Below are 24,245 nucleotides of genomic sequence, written 5' to 3'. Positions count from 1 at the left end.
CCTTTGACAGTCTTTTAACTGCATATATAATCTACAAAAATGGACATTCATTGGTAGTATTCCAGCTATTCTTTTTTGCAACGAAATACAAGCACAAACTGGTTTTAATATTTTAGCCCCTCTCCTTTTTTTGTAGATGGGGACTCCCCCCATTTTTTTTTTTCTGAAAGAAAAAATCCCACAGTTGTAAAAATAACAAAATTGACTTTAACCTCTTCTGTCTGTTTTTAAGTCAACAGACACAATAGTTCATAAAATAAATTCCCTTTTTTATTATTTACCCCTTATTTTTTCTGTTCAAATGATTTGAAAGGATAGTAGTATCGGCCTCTACATCATTTTCTGTCTGTAAATCTTATGATAATCTGTTTTTCACACTGTTCATCGGTGATCACACTGACACCAAAAGACAAGAAACCCAAGATGCTAAATTCTATTTTTTCCTTAATATTCTGTGTCTATAAGATGCTGCAAGTTCTAGAGTTAAACAAGAATTATATTTGGTTATCTAGTCAGAAATGGGGTTTTGTGTTCCCTGCCTAGATAGTATATGTTTTATAAATGTCAAAGTTTTTTTTAAGGTAAGCTAAAAATTTTTCATCTAAACTTTTGTTTTTGTTTTTTTGTTTTGTTTTGTTTTTGGGGGTTTTTTTGGCTGTTATTAGGCAGTAATCTGTAGTCTCTTGGGCTAATGGAAATGTTCCCCCATGTCAGCACCTCTTTTAAGTGTAACTAGTTTTAGAAGACTAAACAATCTACATTAGCATCTTAGAATTTTGTTATCAATCCAAGACTTCTAGATTGGAGGCCATGTGATCTAGATGGAAAGAGTTAAATCTGCAGCTTTTATCCATGTGCATAGAATTGGATTTCTTTGAAACACACTGAGCTTTGGACTGATGTGTGTCTTGGAACAGAAGATTGTTTTTAAAGGCATTCATTTCAACTTTGCTAGACAATCTTAAATTGAACACTGTGCCGTCCACTTGAACAATGAACATTTATCGAGCATGCACTATGTTACTGGCACTGAGAAAGTGTGTGTCATGCCAAACTGAAGGAACATCCCATTATTGTGTTGAATAGGTTGTCATCTCTGGAGTCAGAGATTTCACAACAGAAAATAATGAGAAATGTATTAATAGAATGCTAACTCAGAATTAGATGCTGAATTATACTCCTAAGAACATGATCCTTCTCAAATTTGGTTTTTAAATACTTCAAGCATTTTTTATCATTTCCAGGGATATTGTGGTTATGGAATTCTGAAAAGTCTTAGAACTATTTCAGGCACTATACGCAAGGTGATCCTAAGTAGGTATCAGTGATGGTATTCAACAAGTGAGGGTTTTTTTGTTTGTTTGTTTTATGTGTCCAGATTGGTTTTGACCTTATTCTGGGCCAAAAATGTCCTTTAACATGTTAGAGTGACTGAAATGTTATTACCCAAGAATTATTCCTTTAAATCTTGTAAAGCTTTTTATCTTTGATATTTTCCCATTGTAAGACAGGAGTCATTATCACTAGTAGATAATTCTACATACGGTCCTTATCCCAGCAAATAAAAATGTACACTTCTAAGAAACAAGGCAACATGTTTTAAGGAATGTTGTCCTGCTGAATTTAGGTTGCTCCTTCTGATCCTTTGACAAGTCTGCCTTTTAAAAATTCAGGTGGAAAAAAAAGTCAGAAGCCTAGAGAAATTAGCGTGAAAATGGGAAAATATCAGTGGACAATCTAGATGGGTTTACCCTAAGTGGGATTTCTTGATTGTTGCCTTCTCTAAGTCAGATAATATGCTGTCTCTTGTCTCTCCCTTCTGTTACTCCCGTCAATGCCAGGGGCAAGCCAAGGATGGTTTGCCCGAAGTCTCTTGGTGTTTTTCTTCTACTCTCCACCTCTTCCCACCCCCATGCTAGGAAAGGCCACAGGTAGACTCAGCATGCCACCCTGTGGCTACAGTGTACATATCCTTCAGAGAGTACTGGGAAAGGCATGGTCTGTGTGGTACTCCTCCTGCTACCACCTGCACAATACAACAGCGTGTTGCCACTCTTCATTCAGGTGCTGTAAGCAACAGGTCTTCCTAAATCTCAGTATGGAACTGTCCATGCTTCATATCCCTATGGCATTAGACCCTCTCCAGAATCCATCTCTTTCCTCTGAGAGCAAATAAGTGCCAAGCTTGGAGGTCAGGAGGAGACCACCAGGAAAAAGTGGGAAATGAAGGCCCTGGTCCCTGTGCTTTCCCCCAGTTTGTAAACATGAGTGTTCTCTGACTCCAGCTTCATGGCTTAGATATCTCATTTGAGAGCTGCCTTAGTGATCAGACTTTGGGACCTTTCCATTTCCAACATTGATCAAACTTGAAAAACCCTCAGTCGTCCTGTCTAATTAGAGGCATTTGAGCTATTCCTCCACTTCACGACCTCCTTCTGACAGGTTATCTGACCAGGCCCTGCAGAATAAATCAGTCTTCAATTCCTAGAGCCTACCAATTGCCCATCATCTCTGGGTCTCCCATTTTTCCTAACTATCACTCTGATGATTCTTTTCTTTTTCTCCCCTATAAATACTCTGCTATGGATCCTGAAATTTCCTTCTCCACCTTTTTTTTCTCTGACTGTTGTGAGGATGACCCTTCTATGGAGGAAATAAATTTTAAATTTTTTTAGGTAAATATTCAGTGCTGTATGGTAGTTATCTAGAGAAGTACATTCTGAGTTTTTCTAAGGGCATGTGTTTCAGACATTCTGTACAAACATTCCAGTAGTTCACGTGTGTTAAGAGTCACATCCTGGGAGCTCCCGTTGTGGTGCAGTGGTTAACGAATCCAACTAGGATCCACGAGGTTGCGGGTTCGATCCCTGGCCTTGCTCAGTGGGTTGAGGATCTGGCGTTGCTGTGAGCTGTGGTGTAGGTTGCAGATGCAGCTCGGATCCCGCATTGCTGCATCTGTGGTGTAGGCCAGCGGCTGCAACTCAGATTCTACCCCTAGCCTGGGGACCTCCATATGCCGCGGGAACGGCCCCAGAAAAGGCAAAAAGACCGAAAAAAAGAAAAAAAAAGAATCACATCCTGATTTGCGATTTAGGAAATAGGAATATTGTAACCATATCCCTTTTTGTTCAGTGAAGTGGTGGCAGGCAGAAATCCTTATGTCATGTTTCTCAGCATTAGCAGCTTTTTCTTTCGATAAACCCAAGTTCAGTATGAGTTGTTGCAGATAAACTCCAGATGAGGCCTACTGACTTAATTGCCCTTCGGGTTAAGGATTTTCCAGTGTTGGTATGTATCTGAGTGCTTCCCTCCTCCAAAAAAGCACACCCTCACACATAGCCAATGTCAAAGTTTGCCATATCAGTGGCAGGCTGAGTAACATTAGCATAAAGCCAGAGTCACACTGGAATGAATTGGTGCTTATGGAGCAGAAACCAGGCCATGTTAATGTTCAGCAAAGATTTATGAGTAGAGAAAAAACAACCCCTGGGCAAAACTGAATATTCGAGCACCACTTTGTGCACTGTGTTGTGCTCAGAGCTCTCACATACATTTAATTTGCGTGATAACCCTGTGAGATTGCCAAGTGGTAGACTTTTCATTGTAGAGATAAGAATGTAGAGTTTAAAGCGAGTGATTAGTCAAGGCCACAACAAGTGAAAAAGCTGGGGTTTAAACTCAGATCTCCAGACTCCAAGTTCAGGGCTCTTTGAACAGAAGGAAGCTGCTTTATCAAGCTGAGGTGTAAGATGTTGTCTCAGTAAGAGTAATAAGCCAACCTAGTACCAGTTTGATTTAATCAAAACAAACACTCTTATCTCTCTTAGTTGGTTGTTCATGCCATTTATTTGAAAATATTCTTAACTTCCCAGCATCTCATGTCGAGTGGAAGCTTCTGAGCACATTTCTCCCACTAAAGATGCGTGGTTGCTCTTGTGAACCAACTTGGCAATTGTAAATCTAGAAAGTCCACCTGTAAGTTGAATTTTCCTTTCTTTCAGAAGTTCAGACCTCTTTGTCATCCTGAGGTGCCTTCTGCCTATTTCCTGTTTACCTTGTTACTTCCAAAGAGGAGAAATGTAGTTTCTAGATTCAGTTTAGAATCTGGAAACATGAACGTGTTAATACTTCCCTCAAGAATCCTCATTCCTGCTCTACCCCTTCTGGTGCTCATAGTACCTCAGACGTATACATTGCCTTAGGCTGGCTTCGAGATCCAGTTAAATGATAGGAACCGAACCCTAAGGTGAGGCAGGATCGGGGAGTCATCATGCTTTCCTTTTTTTCTGATGAGCTGAGGTCCCTTTCAAATCTCTGTGAAGAATTATGAGGAACCAAAAAACCATAGTTGGGGTTCAGATTGACCTTTGGAGGCATAGTCACGACAACCCAGAAGAATTCGTGGAAATGCTACCTGCTACATGCAACTGCAGTGTTCTTGGCACTCTCTCCAGTCTGGGACAGAGTGAAGCTCATCACAAGAGCCAATGTATGGGTTAGACTCACAGTAGTGTGCCGTTACCTTGAAACAGTTATTCATGAAATGACTTGAATTGTCTTAGGAACACAGAGCATCTTATCCAAAGTACAGAATGCCCTTGAATATAGCTACCAGAACTCCTAATTTTCCACCCCTGTGGTGACCACAGAGACCTGTCTGGATAGGAAGGAAAAAAATAAAAATTGTTTGGAGACACCTGACTTCCTCACAGACTCTGTCTGTGCCTGCTGTCACCTCCATCTGTCTGAATTTTCGCCTCCACCTGTATGCCCTGCTCTGGTAGCCTCATCTTAAGAATGTGCTCCTGGGAGCTACCCTGTCCTTGTCCTCTACAGAGAATGGTTTAGAATGAGGATTCACTGCCATAGGTATAATAGGTGGTTTGACTGCATTTTCCAGGTAAGACACATCCTTGATCAGGACTCACATTTCATGAGCAGGGTTGAGACCATAAGATATGGATAGACCCATGAAGGTTTTCGTTCACTCGACTAGATCCTTACTGCTTTTCTTCTTTTTTCTCTCTTTCTCCCAAGTAGTCAAAATGGTAGCTCTCTTCTTGTCTCAGCTTCTCCCTGTGAAAGGAAGGGAGTTTATATGGGACTTCCCTGTGCTGTTAATACCCACTCGAAAGAACTCTTCAAAACCTACTCTGTAAAAGCAGTTGTACATACAGATGTGATAAATTCATTTGAGTAATAAAAAAAAATAAAAGCAGTTGTACATTCTGACATCTGGAGGTGAATTTGTATCTTCTCTATTAAAGAAATTATTTTCAGATTGGAAATGTGTAGGACTTGAGGAAAGTTTGCGTTTGCTCTGTGTTTATTAGTTACCTATGTAATAGGTGAATTAAATTAGTCTTTTTTAAAATGCTGTTTATACCAATCGGTTACTTTTCTCAATAATTAAAAACTGTGTTTACTATTTAAGTGACACCTCTCTGGTGTTTGAGCCCAGCATGAGTTTAGCTTGCAGGAAGTATGCTTTTAGCAAAGCCTTGCTGATTGAGTAAAGGACCAATTATAGACAGTAGTTGTTTGGACATTATTTACTTTTCTTTAGGGGTCATCACAGTATTAGACCTTATGTAGTTAAAATAGAGATTAGTGTGGGGAGATGGTAATTTTCATACTCTTTCCCCAAAAAACTCTTTAGTCAACCTTGGTTCCTTCTAGTTTCTCAACAAATTGTCCTTCACTTGAATGAGACTTCATTGGCTCAAATGTCTGCAGACACTTTGGTGGCCACAAAAATGACTGTATATAGGCTTTTATGTGGAAATGATTTATTTATAATAAGTTTTCATAAAAGCTGAGTGACTGAAGTTTTTTTTTTTCCTATCAAAAGTGCTTGACTGCCAGCAACAGCATTCATGACCTAATCTTTGGTGATGAAGACGACTGATTTTCCAGCAGCTAGAATTGCACAGTGCTTGTGGAAGGTGCTTTCTCTGGCATCTGAGGATCTCTAGGTTTCCTTTGGAGACCACTATGCAATAGAAGAACCTATGGTTACAGTAACCCTCCTCTTGAGCTGAGGCTTCAAGCTTAGAATTGATGTGTACACCTTTGTCAATTGGACACTTTCTTGTGTCCTTCCTAAGGGTGGAAGACAAGTGTTATTCAGTCCCTCGCCAGCATTCTTCTCCTGGCCATTCACTGGACTGAGGGAGTGTTCACTGTCTTATTCTGTTCCAGAGGAAGCCAGATCTTTGGAAAATTAGTCTTTAATTTCTAGGCCCTCAGGTTATTATATGTTTTGCTAAGCCCACTTGTCTAATAAGGGAAATTCATTAATGACTGGAATGAATTAATTCCACTTTCAGTTTCTTGTTGTCTGTAACGGAATCACATTAGCTATGTGAGAAAGTCCTCAAGCTGTCAGAAGTGGTTGAGATGAAGTATAAGGACCCACTGAACTCTGGTATTCAGGGTATGTGCATGATTCTTATTGCATTGTTTGAAAAACAATGTGATTCCTGCATCCTGCCCCAAGACTGTAGCCAAGGTCCCTTGGCTGATAGGACTCAGTAATTCTGATCATAATGGGATCATTGGAATCGTTGCCTGCTCTTCTGCCTTTCGGAGCACTTATTCTTGGGCTTAATCATTGCTCCTTTATCACTTATTTTCTCACCTTCTGAAAATTATGTTAGTTGCAGGTCATTCTTCTCTTTAAAACAGACACTTAGAAAACAACTACCAGTAATAGGCAAACTGATTTGGGAAGAAATTTTGAAGAAATTAAATAGAAAGACAATCTTTCCGTCATAGCCACGTAGCTTTCTTACTGCCACAGCAGCATTTTATTACAGGAATCAGTAGTACTTGGCTTTCCTTCTGTTTGTAGAAATCTGGTGGAGTTCTTAAATCAATCAGCCCTTCAGCCCCTGTACCTGCTGCAGAGTTCCTCCTCTACCCCACCAGGCCGTGCTGCTTTGCTTCCCCCCAGATAGTGGTTCCTGTGGAGCTCTCCTGCGATGGTCTCTGCACACTGGCTGTGGCCCAGGTCATCATCTGTCTTCCTAGTCTGCCCCTTTCCAAATACCATATGTAGGTGTTTGAGAGACGTGGGTTCCTGGGTTGTTCCCCAAGGTTAGGGCTAAGTCTTTTGATTTAAACCATTTAAGTGGCCCGAAAGGAATGGTCATACCTGGAGGAGGTGCCATCCAGTGTCAAGTAAACAATTCTCTTCAGGCAAATTGGGTCCAGGTAAGTAACTGCTCTCTGTCTCTCTATGGTACCTTTTTTGTGAGGAGAGTTTTAGAATATCAGACCTTTAGAATGGTCCAGTTTCCAAATGCCACCTATACAGATGTTTTACAAATAAAACAATATGAAGGTGTATTTAGAAGTATGGTGAGGAGTGCAGGCCAGACCTCTGGAATTAGAGCTGGGTGCAGGATGGGTGTGTTCTTACCGACTTGGTAGCAGCTTAGTGTTTCCGGACGTATTGTAAGTGTTCAATAAATGTTCATTGCTGCTATTATCATTTTTAGTATTATTTAGAATCCTGTGTTGAAGTTAGTGTGGAGATTTCTCAATAGGAATAAATATACTCTCAAACCTCTAATTTTTATAATTGTAGAGATTTACTTGAAGGCTGCAAACATATTGCCTCTAGTTAAAATGAATGGATTCTTCTATAACTTAATCTTAATACAGTAGTGTGACTTTCAGTAATTGCTTTCAGTCCTAGAGGTCAGTAAATAGAGCAGTTTCTTATTAACTTATCAGAGTCACCTGAAATGCTTTGCTTACCCAGGGCCCACTCCCGTGGACTAAGTAGTTAGAAATTAGAACAGGAGGATTACTGATAGATCATTTTCTTTAATACTGTTGCCGAAGTTCTGATTATGTAAATTTGTATGTGCGTGTGCATAAATTCTTAATTTTTTTCTTTTGTTTTCAAATATCCTATAAGGAGCTCCCCTACTTGAGTTGAAAGACTGGTGTGGACATTCTTCCTGATATTTAACATGGGTGTACCTTTTCTTAATTACACTGCATGATCCTTAAATAGTCCTTCCTTCTCCTGGGCAAGAGTACCTTCTCAACATTTATACAGAATGGTGTTTATTTTCTTGCAGTTGAACTGGCAATGATCATGGACCGTTTGTATGGTGGTGTCTGCTATGCTGGCATTGATACGGATCCAGAGCTGAAGTACCCCAAAGGTGCTGGCCGCGTGGCGTTCTCCAATCAGCAGAGTTACATTGCAGCCATCAGCGCTCGCTTTGTGCAGCTCCAACACAATGACATTGACAAACGGGTAAGCAACTGCTCAGGGTGTAATTGCTCTGGGAAAGAAAGGACAGTTGCTCCTTGGGCCCCTGGGGAGAAAAGCACCTGGTGATGGTAAGTGAGCAGCTCCAGCTTCCGTGGCGTTTGTCCATGAGCCCATCTAGGCTGCCTGAAAAAGAGAGCACCCTTGGTATTTAAGGCGTTAATGAACCTTCTGTCTCACCCATCCCCAGGGTGATGTTACACTTATGAAAATAACCCTGCAGAATTTAGCATACCAAACCAGTGCTGTTCAAAAGATGATGCTATCAGCACAGTAACGAAGGTCGAGAGCTGGTAACCTGTTTGACCCATGTGGTACTCTTAAGCAAACTTGAAGGAACGTTCAGTGTTAATATTCAGTAGTATACATAAAATATTGAAATTCTGGTTTCTCCTAAAATTGCAGGATGATACATGGTCCCAATCATTGGAGCCAGATAGTTACTGTCCCCTCCAGTCCCATCTCCAACTCCTTGTAGTTCTGCTCACGTCGTATATGCATATACATTACATGCCCCTTTGCTCATTGATATTACCTGCCTGGCCACTAGAGACACTCAGATTTGCTAATAACTCTCCTCTAAAAGGGACAATAGAGCTATAGGGTGTGCTTATTTGGGTTTGGGGACGGGCACAGGCTTTAACCCCTTAAATCCCAGTTGTTTGGAATCTTAAGGGAATAGAAGGTGGTTGGAGCTAATTCGGGACCTGTATTCATGGTTTAAAGGAGCAAGTGGGAGAACATTGAGTCAGAAATACTTCCCTATACAGTTGTTCGTGGCTGTTAATACTTCCTGTAAAGAATACTTGCAGTTCTTGGGGTATTCTGGACTGGAATAAAGAAAGTAGTAAGTATGTTTTATTGCAGAGTTTCACCTATACTCTCTATGGTTGACTTTGACTAATTTTGTATGGCAGACTTAAGTTTCTTGGGAGGTGAAAGTTTCAATTGGTGATGGACTTGTATCAACAAGATTATATTTTCTCTAAGACATGGGACAAATTACAAAAGCCAGTGCTTAAAATAAACAATCTATTTGCTTTGTCCCTGGGATCCTTAAAAGTAAGTAGTGGTGGTTTGTTTTTTAATTGAAGTGAATAAAATAATTGTTTTACAGAATACTGAAACACTCTTGGAATCAGTGGAAACTCAGAAGGATGATAAAGATTCAGCTCCATTCCTAGTTTAAGCACCCACAGCATCCTGATCTTTCCCTTTTGTAACAGTAATTCTCCCTCCAGACTTTAAACTCTAGAAAGCTAGGCATGGTGTCTGTCTCATTCTCTGCTTCATTCCCAGTGCTTTCCCATTGCTTATCCATTTGATGTATTGATACAGTAAATCCTTGATAAACCCTTGGTGAACTGATAAATGGTGCTACGTGGCAGGTTTTCTTAACTACTGCTGGTGGACTTGCTTGTGCCTATACATTTGTGAGTCTAAGACCCCAGATTTCATTACATTTAGATTACTGCTGCCCCCACCACTGGTGATCCCAGGCAATAAACTTAACCTGAAGAGCCTTATGTTCTCATCTGTATCAAGTAGCTGTCTTTGTTCCCCTCTGAAGCCAGAATTAGTGCGACTGCTCAGGACATAGGTCCTAGAGATGATAGAAGAAGGTTCCACTTCCCCATGCTTCTGTCTTTCTTTTGCCTCCACCCTAACAACCTCCTGGCCCAATCCTTAGTAGAAGGAAGGACACTTGCCCCAGGGATTACAGTAATCTTTAGCTCCTTTAAGAATCACAGTAAATTCAGGCACTCTTTGTTTTATCATCTGTCTCTGCTCTCACCCCTGCTATGCGCAGGCCCTTAGCATTTCTTCCCACAAGATACAGACCTAGGTAAGAAAGAGAGAAGTGGATTTTCTTTTGTTAGCATAATCACAGGCCATGCTGTAAAAATGTATTTGACACATCAGACTTCTCAGGACTCCGCACGCCATGGACTATTTTTTGCTTGCTATATTGGGGTAACCATACCCTCCATATCTGAGAGTAGTCCTTGATAAACATTTAGGGTAGCAACCAGTTGTAATGAAAGGATTATGGAGTTTGGAGCTAGAACAAATTTCAGTACATTTAAACCTCTACTGCACCAGTCACTGGTGACCCTAAGCAGGTTACTTAATGCCAGGGCCTTGGTCCCTATCTGTAACCCTCTCCTGGGGGTGGCCTGAAGATCAAATAAGATTTGAGGATTGAGCTAGTCATATGGCAGCTGGATAGACATTTAACTGGCACTGGCTGGTTAACAGTATTAATCTTGCTGCAATGCACTTGTACTGATCCTGTTAATAGTACCTTGAATCTCATTGGTTGCTCTACTGAAAATGCAGTGAAAGGTATGCTAGTTATTTTAAAGAGCACTGGACCAGAGTCACATGGCTGGGTCTGCATCTGATCCTGTTCCCGGCGGGCTATGTGACTTTGAGCAGGTCACTTGAGTGTCAGTGTATAAGGAGGGCGGTAGTAATATTATGTATCCCTCAGGATTGTTGAGAAGCCCAGGAGAGATACTGAACAAGAAAGCAGTATAGATAATGTGACTCACGCACGCAAATATAGTGGGACTGTTGTTGTGGCTAAAAGAATGCTGTCTCCATCCATGTCGTGTCACAGAGGGATCCGTCACTTCCTTCAGTGCCCTGGGATGAGAGTCATCTAAGAGGGAGAACTGGAAATCACTGAAAGGGGTGGGGTCCCTTCTCTCCCTGTCTTCTAGCTCCATCTTCATGTTCTCTGTTTGCTCTGGCCATTTTCTTTCTTATGAGAGATGGAAGCCAGCTTCCTCTTGAGTTGCGCTCCTTTTTCACTGGTCTTCTGTGAATATTACACTCCTTTCTCCCAAACTATTACTCTATCCTCTTCTTGTTTTCCTCTTGCTTTGAACATAGCCAACAATACCTTATTTTGTCGTCTCTGCCATTTTGAGCCTCTGCTAACTGCACCCTTTTCTATAGATGCTTTTTTAGGTTTCTTCCACTTTTATATTTATGTGTCTTTCTTCTAAAGCTTAAGTTTGGAGTTCCCGTCGTGGTGCAGTGGTTAATGAACCCAACTAGTATCCATGAGGATGCAGGTTCGATCCCTGGCCTCACTCAATGGGTTAAGGATCTGGCGTGGCTATAAGCTGTGGTGTAGGTCGCATACGTGGCTCGGATCCCACGTTGCTGTGGCTGTGGCATAGGCCAGTGGCTACAGCTCCAATTGGACTCCTAGCCTGGGAACCTCCCTATGCTGTGGGTGTGGCCCTAAAAGACAAAATAAAATAAAATAAAGCTTAAGTTTGGGCTTTCCAGAGAGCTTCCATTATATATAATATTTCCTTGGGTAATGCCCTTTTCCTTACTCAGGGGCTCTGTTCTTGATTGCTTATGGAGAATTTCTTTCTTTTCTATTTTCCTTTTCTCTTTTTGCCTTTTAAGGCCGCACATGTGGCATATGGCAGCTGTCAGGCTAGGGGTCGAATCAGAGCTGCAGCTGCCTGCCTACACCACAGCCACAGAAATGCAGGATCTGGGATCTGTGATGTACACCACAGGTCACAGCAATGCCAGATAGTAACCCACTGAGTGAGGCCAGGGATCGAACCTGCATCCTCGTCGATACCAGTTGGTTTATTACTGCTGAGCCACAACTGGAACTCGAAGAATTTCTTTCATTGGGAATAACCTTCTTTCCTGATTAGCCCTTTCAGGCTTTTAGCAATAGTCTCATAGCTAAAGTTTTGAAACTTTGAAACTCAAGGGCAGATGTCTACCTGTGCCCACAATCCCTTTTCCTTGCTATATTGCAAATTCCAAGATGCTACAATCTTTTTCTTCGTCAGTCTGAGGTTAGTCTAGAGTTGCTTTTAAACTGTTTTGAATGGCTTCAACCTTTATTTCTTTTTTGGTCAAAGGACTCTCCTTTGCTTCTGTATCATTATCATGCAGATTCAGTAGAATCAGCAGATTTAAAAAAAAAAAAAAAACTATAGGTGGCACTTTACAGGCCACTTGGTTCCTGTTTGCAGCCCTTCTCCTTTCACTGTTTGCCTCATATGGAGAGTGGGAGAGGGCCTCCTGTGGAGCAGCATTGCCTGGAATCATGGAACTTGCAGGACTGTTTAAGGTGTGTGCTCCCAGGCTTCATTTTTCCTAGGTAAACTGGGAGGTCTAGGGAGAAGGTCTGAGTGGTATATTTCCCTGACCTCTTTCATATCCAACTGATGTTTTTCAAAAAAGACATCTCTTTGGAGTTCCCATCGTGGCTGAGCAGAAACAAATCTGACTAGGAGCTATGGGGTTGTGGGTTCAATCCCTGGCCTCTCTCAGTGGGTTAAGGATCTGGCGTTGCCATGAGCTGTGGTGTAGGTCGCAGATGTGACCTGCATTGCTGTGGCTGTGGGGTAGGCTGGCAGCTGCAGCTCTGATTCAACCCCTAGCCTGGGAACCTCCATATGCCAAGGGTGTAGCCCTAAAAAAGCAAAAAAAAAAAAAAAAGAAAAGAAAAAAGACAATCTCTTTTGAGAGTCTATATGTTTATGTATTGCTATTGTTTATTTGTTGTTATTGCTACTGTTTGGCTACTCTTTGGCAAAACTTTTAGATGGAGTGGTTTATGGGGAAAATGTAGCCATTATAGATTGTATTTCTTCTCACCATTGTTGGACTTTCGGCTTGGCTATGAATGTAAAATATATCAATATGCAACTTTCTAAAAAAAGTCATCCTATAGCTTTAGCACTTTCATCTCTGCTGTCATTTCACTCATCCATAATGTCATCATCTTTCAGGAGAGGTGGTTTTTTAATTTTTGTTTTAGGTAACAACTTTATATAATTCATATACCATACAAATCACCAATTTACAGAATTCACTTCAGTTTTTTTTTGTTGTTGTTGTTATCTCTTTCTAGGGCCAGATCATCGGCATATGGAGGTTCCCAGGCTAGGGGTCCAATCAGAGCTATCAGAGCTACAGCTGCCGGCCTATGCACAGCAACGCCAGATCTGAGCCGTGTCTGCAACCTACACCACAGCTCATCGAAATGCTGGATCCTTAACCCACTGAGCAGGGCCAGGGATTGAACCCACAACCTCATGGTTCCTAGTCAGATTTGTTAACCACTGAGCCATGACGGGAACACCTCACTTCAGTTTTTAGTATATTTGCATAGTTATGCAACCATCACCACAGTCAATTTTAGAACATAGGAAGATGCATTTTAATGTGTATGCCTCAAGCCTGCAATAAGATGGTCAATTGAAATAACAACCCCAGTGAGGACAGGGAGTGGGGGTACTGCATTTTATCCTGCATAAATTTTACTCAGCTTATAGGGAGGGGATCCTACGTATGTAACCTTTGTTCTTTGAAGTCCCAGGAACAAGGTAGCCCAGGCTGTTGGGGCAAATTTCTGAACGCCCCCCCCCATAGCAGTAATTAGGGTCCTCCAAGAATATATGACTTGTTGGAGTCGGTCATGCATCAAGTTTTTTGCCATGGTATGTGTAGCAATGGAAGGACTAGCAGAGGTGAAAGATTTCTTTTCTTTCTTTTTTTTTTTTTTTTGTCTTTTTGCCATTTCTTGGGCCGCCCCTGCAGTATATGGAGGTTCCCAGGCTAGGGGTCCAGTTGGAGCTGCAGCCACTGGCTTACGCCAGAGCCATAGCAACACAGGATCCAAGCCGTGTCTGCAACCTACACCACAGCTCACAGCAACGCCAGATCCTTAACCCACTGAGCAAGGCCAGGGATCGAACCCGCAACCTCATGGTTCCTAGTCAGATTCGTTAACCACTGTGTCACGATGGGAACTCCGAAAGAGATTTCTCATGAGAGTTCCTTACAGAGTGGCCATGATCTTGACTCTGCCCCCTGTGCCCAGAGGTCTGAATGGGAGTGCTTGGCACATGGATGACAATAAGTGTGTTGAGAAAGCTAGGAAGATATATAGGAGAGCAAGGGCCTGAAGCAGCTGTGGAAGGCTGTCAGGGATGGCAGAGTGCATCACTCTAATCTTACCTGGACATCTAGGATCCCTTACCCTCCGGTCTCCCTAGTTCAACTGTAGCCCCTCTCCAGCTCATTCTTTACATGAAAACTAAAATGATCTTTTAAAGTCAGAATTTGCATCATGTCTTCCCCTCCTTTAAACCTTTTGATTATGTTCTACTGCTCTTAGATTAAAGGTCCAAGTCCTTAATTAGCACTGTTTACAAGACCTTTCGTGTCATACCTACTACCCCTGCCTTAGCTCTGCCGCTCCCACTTCCTCATCTTGAGCCAACCTCAGCAGACCTTGTCCTCTGTTTTCCAGGTCATTATGAATACTGTTTCCTCTGCCTGTGTAAAACTCACTTTTCCTTCAGGTCTCAGGTTAATTTTGTTATTTTTAGGAGTCCTTTCCTCAGTGGAGCTTACTTCTTCCCCACAGAGCCTTGTCATGATACCATCTGCTGTTGCTTTGTGGCATTAAATACTTCTGCAATGAAGTAATGCCTCTTTTATTGTTCATCTATGCTGCTATACTGTACAATACTACTGTACAATAATCGACAGAGGGCCATGACTGTGTGTCTCTCATGTTAGCTTCTGTATACTCAGCAACTGATACACAGTAGACACATGTTAATTATAATTGAATGAATGAACAAGTTATTGAATGAATGCTCATTGTTTGAGAGCTTCCAGAGAGTACTCTGCTCCTCTTTCTTTTTTCACTTAGTTAAGAGCACTCACTTGAGTAATAAATTTAGGTTTTGCAGTTGAGCATATCAAAAGGTATGCTTAGACACAGCACATTAAAACCAGACCCTTGTCCAACCCCCTTTCTTTGCAGCAGAGGACAACCTAGGAGAGGTTTGAAGACTCATAAGACACTTGGTAGTTAAGGGCAGTGCTGCCTCTATTCATGGAACTCCCCTCCTGAACATTGCTGGTCATCCAGGGTCTAATGTTCCTTCAAACCCACTTCTTCTATGAAGGCCTTTTCCATAGACCTAGGTAGGAGCCCCTGAGTTATAGGTCCCTCAGTTTTATATGTTTCCATATTTCATGTAACTTTTCAGGTGAAGATACACTACACAGAGCAGGGCACATCTAGAATTTGTTATCAGGGTTTGCCAGTGTGTCTGTAGGTCATTTTGAACATTAACAGAATGTGTTTGGGTTTGTGTGTGTGTGAGATTGTTTTGCTTTTGATTTTCTTTTCTGGGGGGAGTGCGTGCCTGCGGCATGTGGAAGTTCCTGGGCCAGGGATCAGACTAACAGCATAGCAGTGACCCAAGCCACTGCAGCGACACCACCACATCCTTAACCTACTGCTCCACAAGGGAACTCCTTGATTTTCATTTTTATGTTGTCTTTATGTAAGCCTTTTTCAAGTCAATGTGTGCCAATGCATCTCCACTGGATTATAACATTTAGTGAAACTGTTTGGTATTTTTGGTGTCATAATGACCCTTGTTATTGAACATTATTATAAATGAAAAAAATGCAATTCATGCATCAGTTTTTACTTTAAAGGGGAAGTCATTAACAACGTGAAATAAATCCTTTAAGGCTTACATTTATGCATATTTTATGACCCATGTTCACCAGTATTAGCCACTTGGTGTCCCTGTGATGACAATATCAAGGTTGTATGACACCTGCATAGCATTCTCAGTGTTTCTTCTGCCTTGGCAAACACTCTCCCGGATAACAGAGGCTCCCTAGAACCCTCATGGGGTGGGGTGTTTATGTATCAAGGAGGAGATACACCCCATACCTGCTCCTATTCTCATACCCACAGAACCATGGCTATAGTGAAAAAGTGCCCTGGCTTGGAAATTGGGAGATCTGAGTTTATACTCCTGTCTCTCTCCCAGTCATGATGTGACCTTGGGCAAGTTACTTAACCTTTTAGAGGCTCGATTTTATTTATTTATTTATTTATTTTTATTTATTTATTTAGTATAATGATTTTTATTTTTTTCCATTATAGCTGGTTTACAGTGTTCTGTCATTTTTCTACCATACAGCGTGGTGACCCAGTTACATATACATGTATACATTCTTTTTTCTCACATCAAGTGTTCCATCATAAGTGACTAGACAGAGTTCCCAGTGCTACTCAGCAGGATCTCATTGCTAGTCCATTCCAAAGGCAATAGTCTGCATCTCTTAACCCCAAGCTCCCAATCCATCCCACTCCCTCCCCCTCCACCTTGGCAACTTATTGCCTGATAGTAATCAGAACACTGGCCTATCTTAAGGTTTATTACACACATAAACAATGGCAGATGAAGAAGTGTTTGGAAAGTTATTAGGCTGGACAGATGTTGATTTGTATTATAGCTGAATCTGACCTATTTAAATTGTGGTGTTGTTGCCTAACCAAATGTCCAAGGCTAGCAGTTGATTTTCTTTTTTTTTTCCCTTTGAAGTACTTACTCCGTTCCACTAGAATCTTTAATATAAGGATAATGAAATAATTGAACTTGACACTAAAAAAAAGAAAAATTACCATAAGTGGCAGTCTACTGACATGACGGTTGGATATTAATCAAGACACATAGAGACTCTTAAGTTCCTTCCATACATGTAAACAGCTGGATGCATTTTCTGTTTGAAGGATTAAAGGGTTTTTTCTATCTAGTCTAGAAAAAAAGTGTTTTTACCAGTACCCTTTCTCTGATAATGAAAAGATTTTGAACCTGAAATTGAGTAAAAAGTTAAGATTAAATTTTGCTTATATTTCTTTGAACAGTGTTTCCATGAAAAACTGGGACAAAGTATTTAAGTACAATAAGGGCAAAAGAGGGCACCTGTACTCATTCTGTCTGTTTTAATGGTATTTTTAGAAGTGATGCCAAATGAACACTTAAGATGTGAAAGCTCTGCTAAATCCAGTTTTCTTTATAACTCAAGTCTAGGTCACTTACGTATGAAAGATTTTTGCAGTGTGAAAAATGAGATTAGAAAATGGGTAGTCTTTCTTCAAAATGGTGATTTTTTTTTTCTGCCCTTTTGTTTCCTCTCTGTGGTCCTGAGAAAATCTGTAAGGGTAGAATGAGTTGAATCTCCCCCAATCCAACAAAAACATATGATTTTTACTGTTATCAACAATTTATAAAAATCTCAAGGGTCCTCCCCTACTTGCAGCTATTGTTTAACACAACTTGGTCATATTGTCTCCTAGAAATTTGTATGTCAGCTGTTTATAACTTGAAAGGCTTCTTTATACAGGGACCTTGGGTATGGTTTTGCCACCTCAGTCCATAGAGTTGGGCTTTTTACTAGAAGAAAGGATACTAGACTAGAATCTGCTAGTCTGGGGTTTAGTCTCAACTATACCTACTTTATTGCCTAGGTTGAAGGAAGGACATGTGTGTTAAAGCTTTTAAAAACTATAAAACACTCTGTTGATATACAGTGGCACTGATAACACATTTATTTATAGGAAATCATAAATGACTAATATTTGAGCTCTTCTGGAAGATACTTGTTAGACAGTCTAACTGGAATTTCACGTGATGAAGGGAGTTAAATATTTCAGGCAAGATAGGGGTAAAGTTGCTTGGTTATTTGAGTTTTTGAAGCAAGAAGAGGAATTCTCAGTAGGCAGGTCTGCCCTGCTCAGGAATCTGACCCTAAATCATCATTTCTTAAATTGTCCTCCGTGAAACATGAATCCCTTGGGATTTTGTGGTGTGTGTGTGTGTGTGTGTGTGTGTGTGTGTGTGTGTGTGTGTGTGTGTGGCTTTTTAGGGTCACACCCGAGGCATATGGAAGTTCCCAGGCTAGGGGTCAAATTGGAGCTGCAGCTGCTGGCCTATGCCACAGCCACAGCAACACAGGATCCGAGCCTCGTCTGTAACCTACACTGCAACTCAAGGCAGTGCCGGATCCTTAACCCACGAGTGAGGCCAGGGATCGAACCAACATCCTCATGAGTACTGGTCAGGTTTATTAGTGCTGAACCATGACAGGAACTCCTCCCTTGGGATTTAAATATTTATTTTACCAAAAAAATTTCCATGTCTGAGTTAAAAGAATTTGGAAATACTTGCTTGCTTGCTTTTTTTCCTGCACTCACAGCATGTGGAAGTTCTGGGGCCAGGGATCCAGCCCATGCCCACAGCAGCAACCCAAGCTGCTGCAGTGACAACACTGGATCTTTAACTTACTGCGCCACAAGGGAACTCCTTGAAGAAAGTTAAATAGGCTGGTTTATTCAAGGACTTCCTAGAATCTTTTATATACTAATCTTTATTCTGAAGATTTAAGAAGAGGACAATATGCAATTTTTCACAAATGTTTTGATCATGGAACTCGTCTAAAATGTACCATCTCTTGGGAATAATGTTCTAGGGAACCCAGTTGCGAAATTACAGTGTTTTTGGTTTCTTTTCTTCTTGCATGTTCAGTGTCAAAAGTTCAATAAGCAGTTGATTGTTTTTCTCTTCCTTGGTCCTTTTTCCAAGTGTGTCCCACTCACTGTAAAGTTTCTTTTCTTTTTTCTTATTGTGGTGAAAAAAACAACAATCTTGAGATCTACCCTCTTTACAAATTGTTAAGCATATAGTACAATACTGTAACTATAAGCACAGTGTTTTACTGAAGATCTGTAGAAATTTGTCATCTTGCATAACTGAAAATTTATACTCTTTAAATAACAACTCCTCACTCCCCTGCCCCCAAACCCTGTCAGTCACCCCACTCTGCTTTCTTTTTTCTATGAGTTTGACCACCTCAAATGAATGGAATCATTCAGTGTTTGTCCTTTTATCATTACCATAATGTCCTTAAAGTTCATCCATGTTGTCGCATGTGACAGTATTTCTTTCCTTGGTAGTTGTGAATAATACACCAATTTATGTATATACTACCTTTTATTTGTCAGTAGGCATTTAAGTGCTTCTATGTGTTAGTTATTGTGAATAATGCTGCAATGAGCATAATAGTGCAAATATCTCTTCTAGATTCTGCTTTCAGTTCTTTCAACTACCCAGAAATAGAAATGCTGGACATATATTTTCTACCTACAAAGGGTTGTGGTGGGACAGGGAGACAGCAGCTGCATATTGAGAATGACGGAAAAGGCATTGAAAGATTGATATTTCCTTTAGTATTTATATTTCTTCATCTTTTGATCACTTGATATTATCTATTGTATCTTTCTAACACATCAATCTCTATATAAGAAGGGCAAATGGTTTTGAAATCAATATAGCCATTGACAAACCATATTCCCTTGACTCTATTTTAGCTTAGTGTAGAGAACTAGAGAGTCTTTCAGTTAGCTAACTTGGGACTTCCTGATACTTTTATTTAAGGAACATTGGGCTGGTTAAGCCATAGCACATAATATTTGCTTTGAATAGCATACTTTTTAGAATAATCCTTTTTTTTTTTCATTTAATGAGATTTTTGTCCATTGTATCTTTCTTTGCAAGCCCTTCAAGTACTTCATATATTTAGTCTTTTTTTTTTCTTCTCTCTTCACAAGAAACATGTTGGGCCTGAATTTTAGCTAAAGATTATCAAAGGCTTTATATTTTTAGCCTGCAAGAAGATTAATATGACCCAGTAACCATACTAACAGAAGTGCTGATAATACCATGATTTATCCCTGGCCACAGCTGGAATGTATAAGATGACTCACAAGCAAAAGAAGTGGGGTTCTGATGACCTATTCCCAGACTATTTATGCTCCTGGCCTTAGTCTGAGACTCCCACAACTGGGCCTTTATTTTGCTGCTGTTAGTGCCTCTTGCCTTGATCTGGCTTAAAAGTTACCCAGCAGTAGCTAGAGCTATGTTTGATTTGAGCCTTTGAGAGAAAGCAACACCCAGAACTGAGTTCAAATATTGTCTGAAATAATCCTACATGGGCCTTTTTTATATATATATAACACTGGGAATCTCAGAGCCTTTGACTAGAAATAGCTGTTTAAATGGCGTTTGGGTCATCTCAAGAGCAAGAGGAAGATTTTCTTCTCTGAACGGCATGGGGCCTTTTCATTTTTCTCTCCTTCCTGGTCTTGACCCCTGGTCTTCTTCTGCCCTTTTCTCTTCTCTCTCATGGAGTTTTGGTCATTTTTAATATGAAAACTTTTTAGGGTGCTTAAATGTTCTTCTTTCCTGCTCATATTTGAGGATAGAGGCTGTTTATGAGATTATTAATGGGAAAAAGACAACCACCATTTTTTTTTTAACGTAATTAACTCAATAGGTCATTCCAAGTTTTTTTGACTCTAGAAGTCAGGGCTTAACCATTTCTTGGCGAGTGCTTATTCTTACTTGGAAGAGCTGGTCCAAACCTCTCATATAGTAGAGGAAACTGAAACCTGCAAGGTTGTGATGTAGCCTATTAACGGAAGAGCTGAGTGCACTACCCTTCTGCATTCTGGGGCTGGGGGTGGAGTGGGATGCCATGGCAGTTAAGCATTTCATAGACTCTCAGTGGTTTTCTTACTCTTTGTTCTCCACATGATATACTCTTCTGCTACTAGAACTTGGTTTGGGGCTGATTTATATCTTTACCTCTAGCCCCACTCCCAGGCTGCATGGAGGGAAACCAGACAAGAGAGTGAATCTATGGATTGCTGCAGCATTCTGTCAGCTGGACTTTATTTGTTTCATGAAAAAGTTATCTTAAGGACACACAGATCACTCACAGATCTCTCTGTGCTCTGTAAACATATGGCAGAGGTGTCAACATTCGCTCCTATAAGAACTATGGGAAAGGCACAGGGTGGTTTTAAAAGCTTTCTTCTCCTGGCACATGAAAATATGAAAAATGGTGAGTCCCATCCTTTGAATGGTAAGACGGAAATAAAATTCAAACCATTTCCACTCTGTTTTTCTTAATCTACCCCAAACGTCTTCTAAAATTAAGAACTACAAATTTGCTGTATCTGGAAGGTTGTGTCTCACTTTGTTGCTAAGGAAAAGCTATTTTCACGTTGCTACTTTGATTTCCTAGGCCTCTGGCATCTGCTTTCTAAACAGCAGGATTCCAGCTCATGGTCAGTTGAAAAACTAAAAATTTGTGTTTAAACATTCTGAATATTGCCTTGCTGGTGGAGGACTTACTTTAGCAACTGTAATGACACCATGTTTAGTGGAGATGGTAATGAGGTTGCTGTGAGTTTTAGGCCTGGCCGGATATACTGTGTGACACATGCCAGGAAGATTAGGAGCACGTGATGTTTAAAGCTTTGAGTATACCAAACGAAATGATCTTTCCAGGAAGTGTGTTGCTCCAGATGATGAGAAATGGCCTACCTGACTTCTGGGCACACCGTTCCAGACACTTAACCCTATTAAATTATGGCTCTTCACTTGGCCTCTTTCCCCAGTGTGTCCACTCCGATTCCATTATCTGAAATCTTTGCTGCTCCTAACCTTCCAGACACCTGTAAACATGCCTTGCTTGCCCTAGGGTGGCTAGGTATCTGGAAGATTTAATTTTTTTTTTTTCTGGTCACCAAAGAGTGGCCTACAGCAGGAACCAGTCTTTAGCTGTTCCTAATATGATCTTTAGCACATAATTCAAGCTGAGCCTGACCTTGGCTAATGCCCCTCCTTTCTCATTACAACAACCTTTTGGATCCAAGGAGCAAGGATTCTGGACCTGTGAATAGTTTATGGTCTCCCTAGGTATCTCCTCTCTGCCACCAAAAGCTGTTAGTCATTGCTGTGTATACTTTGGGAGGTCATTTTGTTGACTGATATCACAATGACTGCTGAGCAAAATATTTCCCCTAGCTGGTTAGAAACATAACAATGTCAGCATCGAGATCAGCTTTTTCTTTGTCTATTATCATTCTACCTATATTATTCCTTTTATTCGTCTTCTTATAGCCACTTATCCAGCATTCCACATCGGTCTTCCTTATCCTTAATAGTTACCCCTCATCAATAAGTTACACATCTTCTTCAGCATTCTTGGGCATCGTCATCTCCATTAGGTGTGTGGTAGGAATTCAGATGTTTCTCTGTTGGAAGCTTTCAACTCCTGGTCCTGCAAATCATTTGAAGCAGCAGGTCAGCTTGGTGATTTGATTTACTCTGCATGGGGCTCTAGTATTTGGACTTTAATGGTAGTGTAGATCAGTAGTGAGATCTCAGTCCGTTGGTGTCTCCAAAGTGCCTTAGCTTAATGATGTTCCAGGTGATGTAGGTGGTTCACAGAGAAACCTGTTTGTATCTGTATATTGGAAAAAAAATAGAATTAATCTGGATAGTCAAGTAAAACATCAATTGGTAGTACAGACAGTATTAGGATATGGCAAATGGTTGGGAATGCCATGAAGAAACTCTCAGGTAGGCCATTGATTATTTCAGGGAAGAACTGTGTCTTGTTCTCCATTGTATTTCAGTTTTTAATGCGAATATGGTGGCATATGAGGAATAGGCACTCCATGACTAGTCATCAAACGAATGAATACATTGGAGCCAATCACTATTCTTAAGTATAGGCCCACCTAACTACCAGTGTCCTTCCTGCAGCTACTTCTCTTTATGGATATCAAGTTGTCAGGGGTACTGCTTAACTATTACCCCTTGAGAGGTTGTGATAGCTACTTTGCACATTTGTTTACAGATCAGTTTGAGTCTTGATGTGTGTCTTATCTTTTGGGCAAGCCTCTACTCTTTGGATCCGCCCTTACACACAGGGGCTGGAAGCCGCTTTGCAGTAAAAATGCCACTCACCCATCTGGAAGACAGTCCTCCAGAAGTTGACAAGAAAGACCTCTAAGAGCTCAGTGGCAATCCAGAAGCCACTTCCTTTACTTTTTAGGCTTTATTCAGAGTTTTATTTATTTATTTAGCTTTTTTTAATAGCCACATCTGCGGCATATGTAGATTCCCAGGCTAGGGGTCGAATCGGAGCTTTAGCTGCCAGCGTACACCACAGCCACAGCCACGTCAGATCCAAGCTGCGTCTGCAGCCTACGCCACAGATTGTGGCAATTCCGGATCTGGGGGAAGAATAAGTAGCATATTTTAGGAAGATTTCTATCAAGAAATATTAACATTCAAGATATTTGGCACCAGAAAGAAAAAAATGTCTGCTACATGGAAAGGTAACTTCTGAGAAATCCATTATTCCCTACGGAAGCTGATTAAATAAGGTATCAGTGTGTACCTAGGCCTAGTACCTCTGGCCTGATAGGCATCATGACAGGGCTGCTGAAGTATGGTGTTGACTGGATCTCTCACAACCCCTCACCTGGTAAGGAACATTGGTGCCACGCTCAGCTGGAAGCCTGAATACAGGAAGGTGCAGTTTATTCATAATGCATTTTCAAGTATCAGCACAGATGTACCACCTGACTTTATGTTTGATCAGTGTTCAATTTGCAGTAGATGTTTATATCCATCATTCCACTAGATCTTAATATCCTCATGTTGTGGAAATCCTTTCAAATCAAGGACCAATTCAGTCTTTTTTGTGACTACATGATATTCCATGGGGGTAGATGTACCACATTTTATTAATTATTTCCCTATGAAACCAAGTAGGACTGTGCAGGGCCCTCCTGAGTACAAAAGCCCCTCTGTGTCCCCCATTTCTTGTTTGTAGAAGGAGATTTTAGTCTCTTAGGCCGTCCCTGAGTTCCAAAGAGCAGACCCAAGCAGGGAGTGAGGGGATGCAGAAACAAAGGAAAAGCAGCCAAGAAACAGTAGCTCAGGGATAAAACAGCATCCTAGTTCCTCCTCAAGGATGCATAACAATCTGACACAACATCCAAGTGGTTCTGCAGGAACTAAGATCCTCGGCCAGGTGGAAGATGGTGATGACAGGCTGACCACAAGCTCATAGGCCCCAGACTGGTTGGAACCAGAAGGTGGATGATTCAGATTCCTGAAACACCATCCTGTTGCCTCACCACCAACCCACCGGCCAGAAGAAAGCCATGCCCCCCTGCAACCCTCACTTCAAAGGTTACCTTTCAAAGCCCTTTCCTGAA

The 24,245-nt window shown here is 41.0% G+C and overlaps 1 protein-coding gene across 41 annotated transcripts in view; it reads left to right on the top strand.

The window, feature by feature from the left end:
• Positions 1–24,245, top strand: part of CPEB3 (cytoplasmic polyadenylation element binding protein 3) — a 196,789-nt gene that overhangs the window by 158,795 nt on the left and 13,749 nt on the right. For 40 of the 41 annotated variants that reach the window (XR_014826630.1, XR_014826625.1, XR_014826623.1 and 37 more), the window contains one exon: positions 8,094–8,275. Coding sequence is in view for 30 of the 41 variants with exons in the window: in XM_084994864.1 (XP_084850990.1) it covers positions 8,094–8,275 (182 nt within the window). In the remaining 11 variants the exon portion in view is untranslated. Of the gene's footprint in view, positions 1–8,093; positions 9,410–24,245 lie in introns of those variants that run through there. The other variant, XM_084994871.1, reaches the window with a different exon arrangement.

This window comes from Sus scrofa, chromosome 14 (genome assembly GCF_054392235.1).
Source record: "Sus scrofa isolate SSC_HxYL_T2T_F1_AM1 chromosome 14, Sscrofa_HxYL_maternal_Yorkshire_Landrace_v2.0, whole genome shotgun sequence".
Classification (NCBI taxonomy): Eukaryota; Metazoa; Chordata; class Mammalia; order Artiodactyla; family Suidae; genus Sus; species Sus scrofa.
This window is presented reverse-complemented; position numbering and strand designations above follow the sequence as displayed.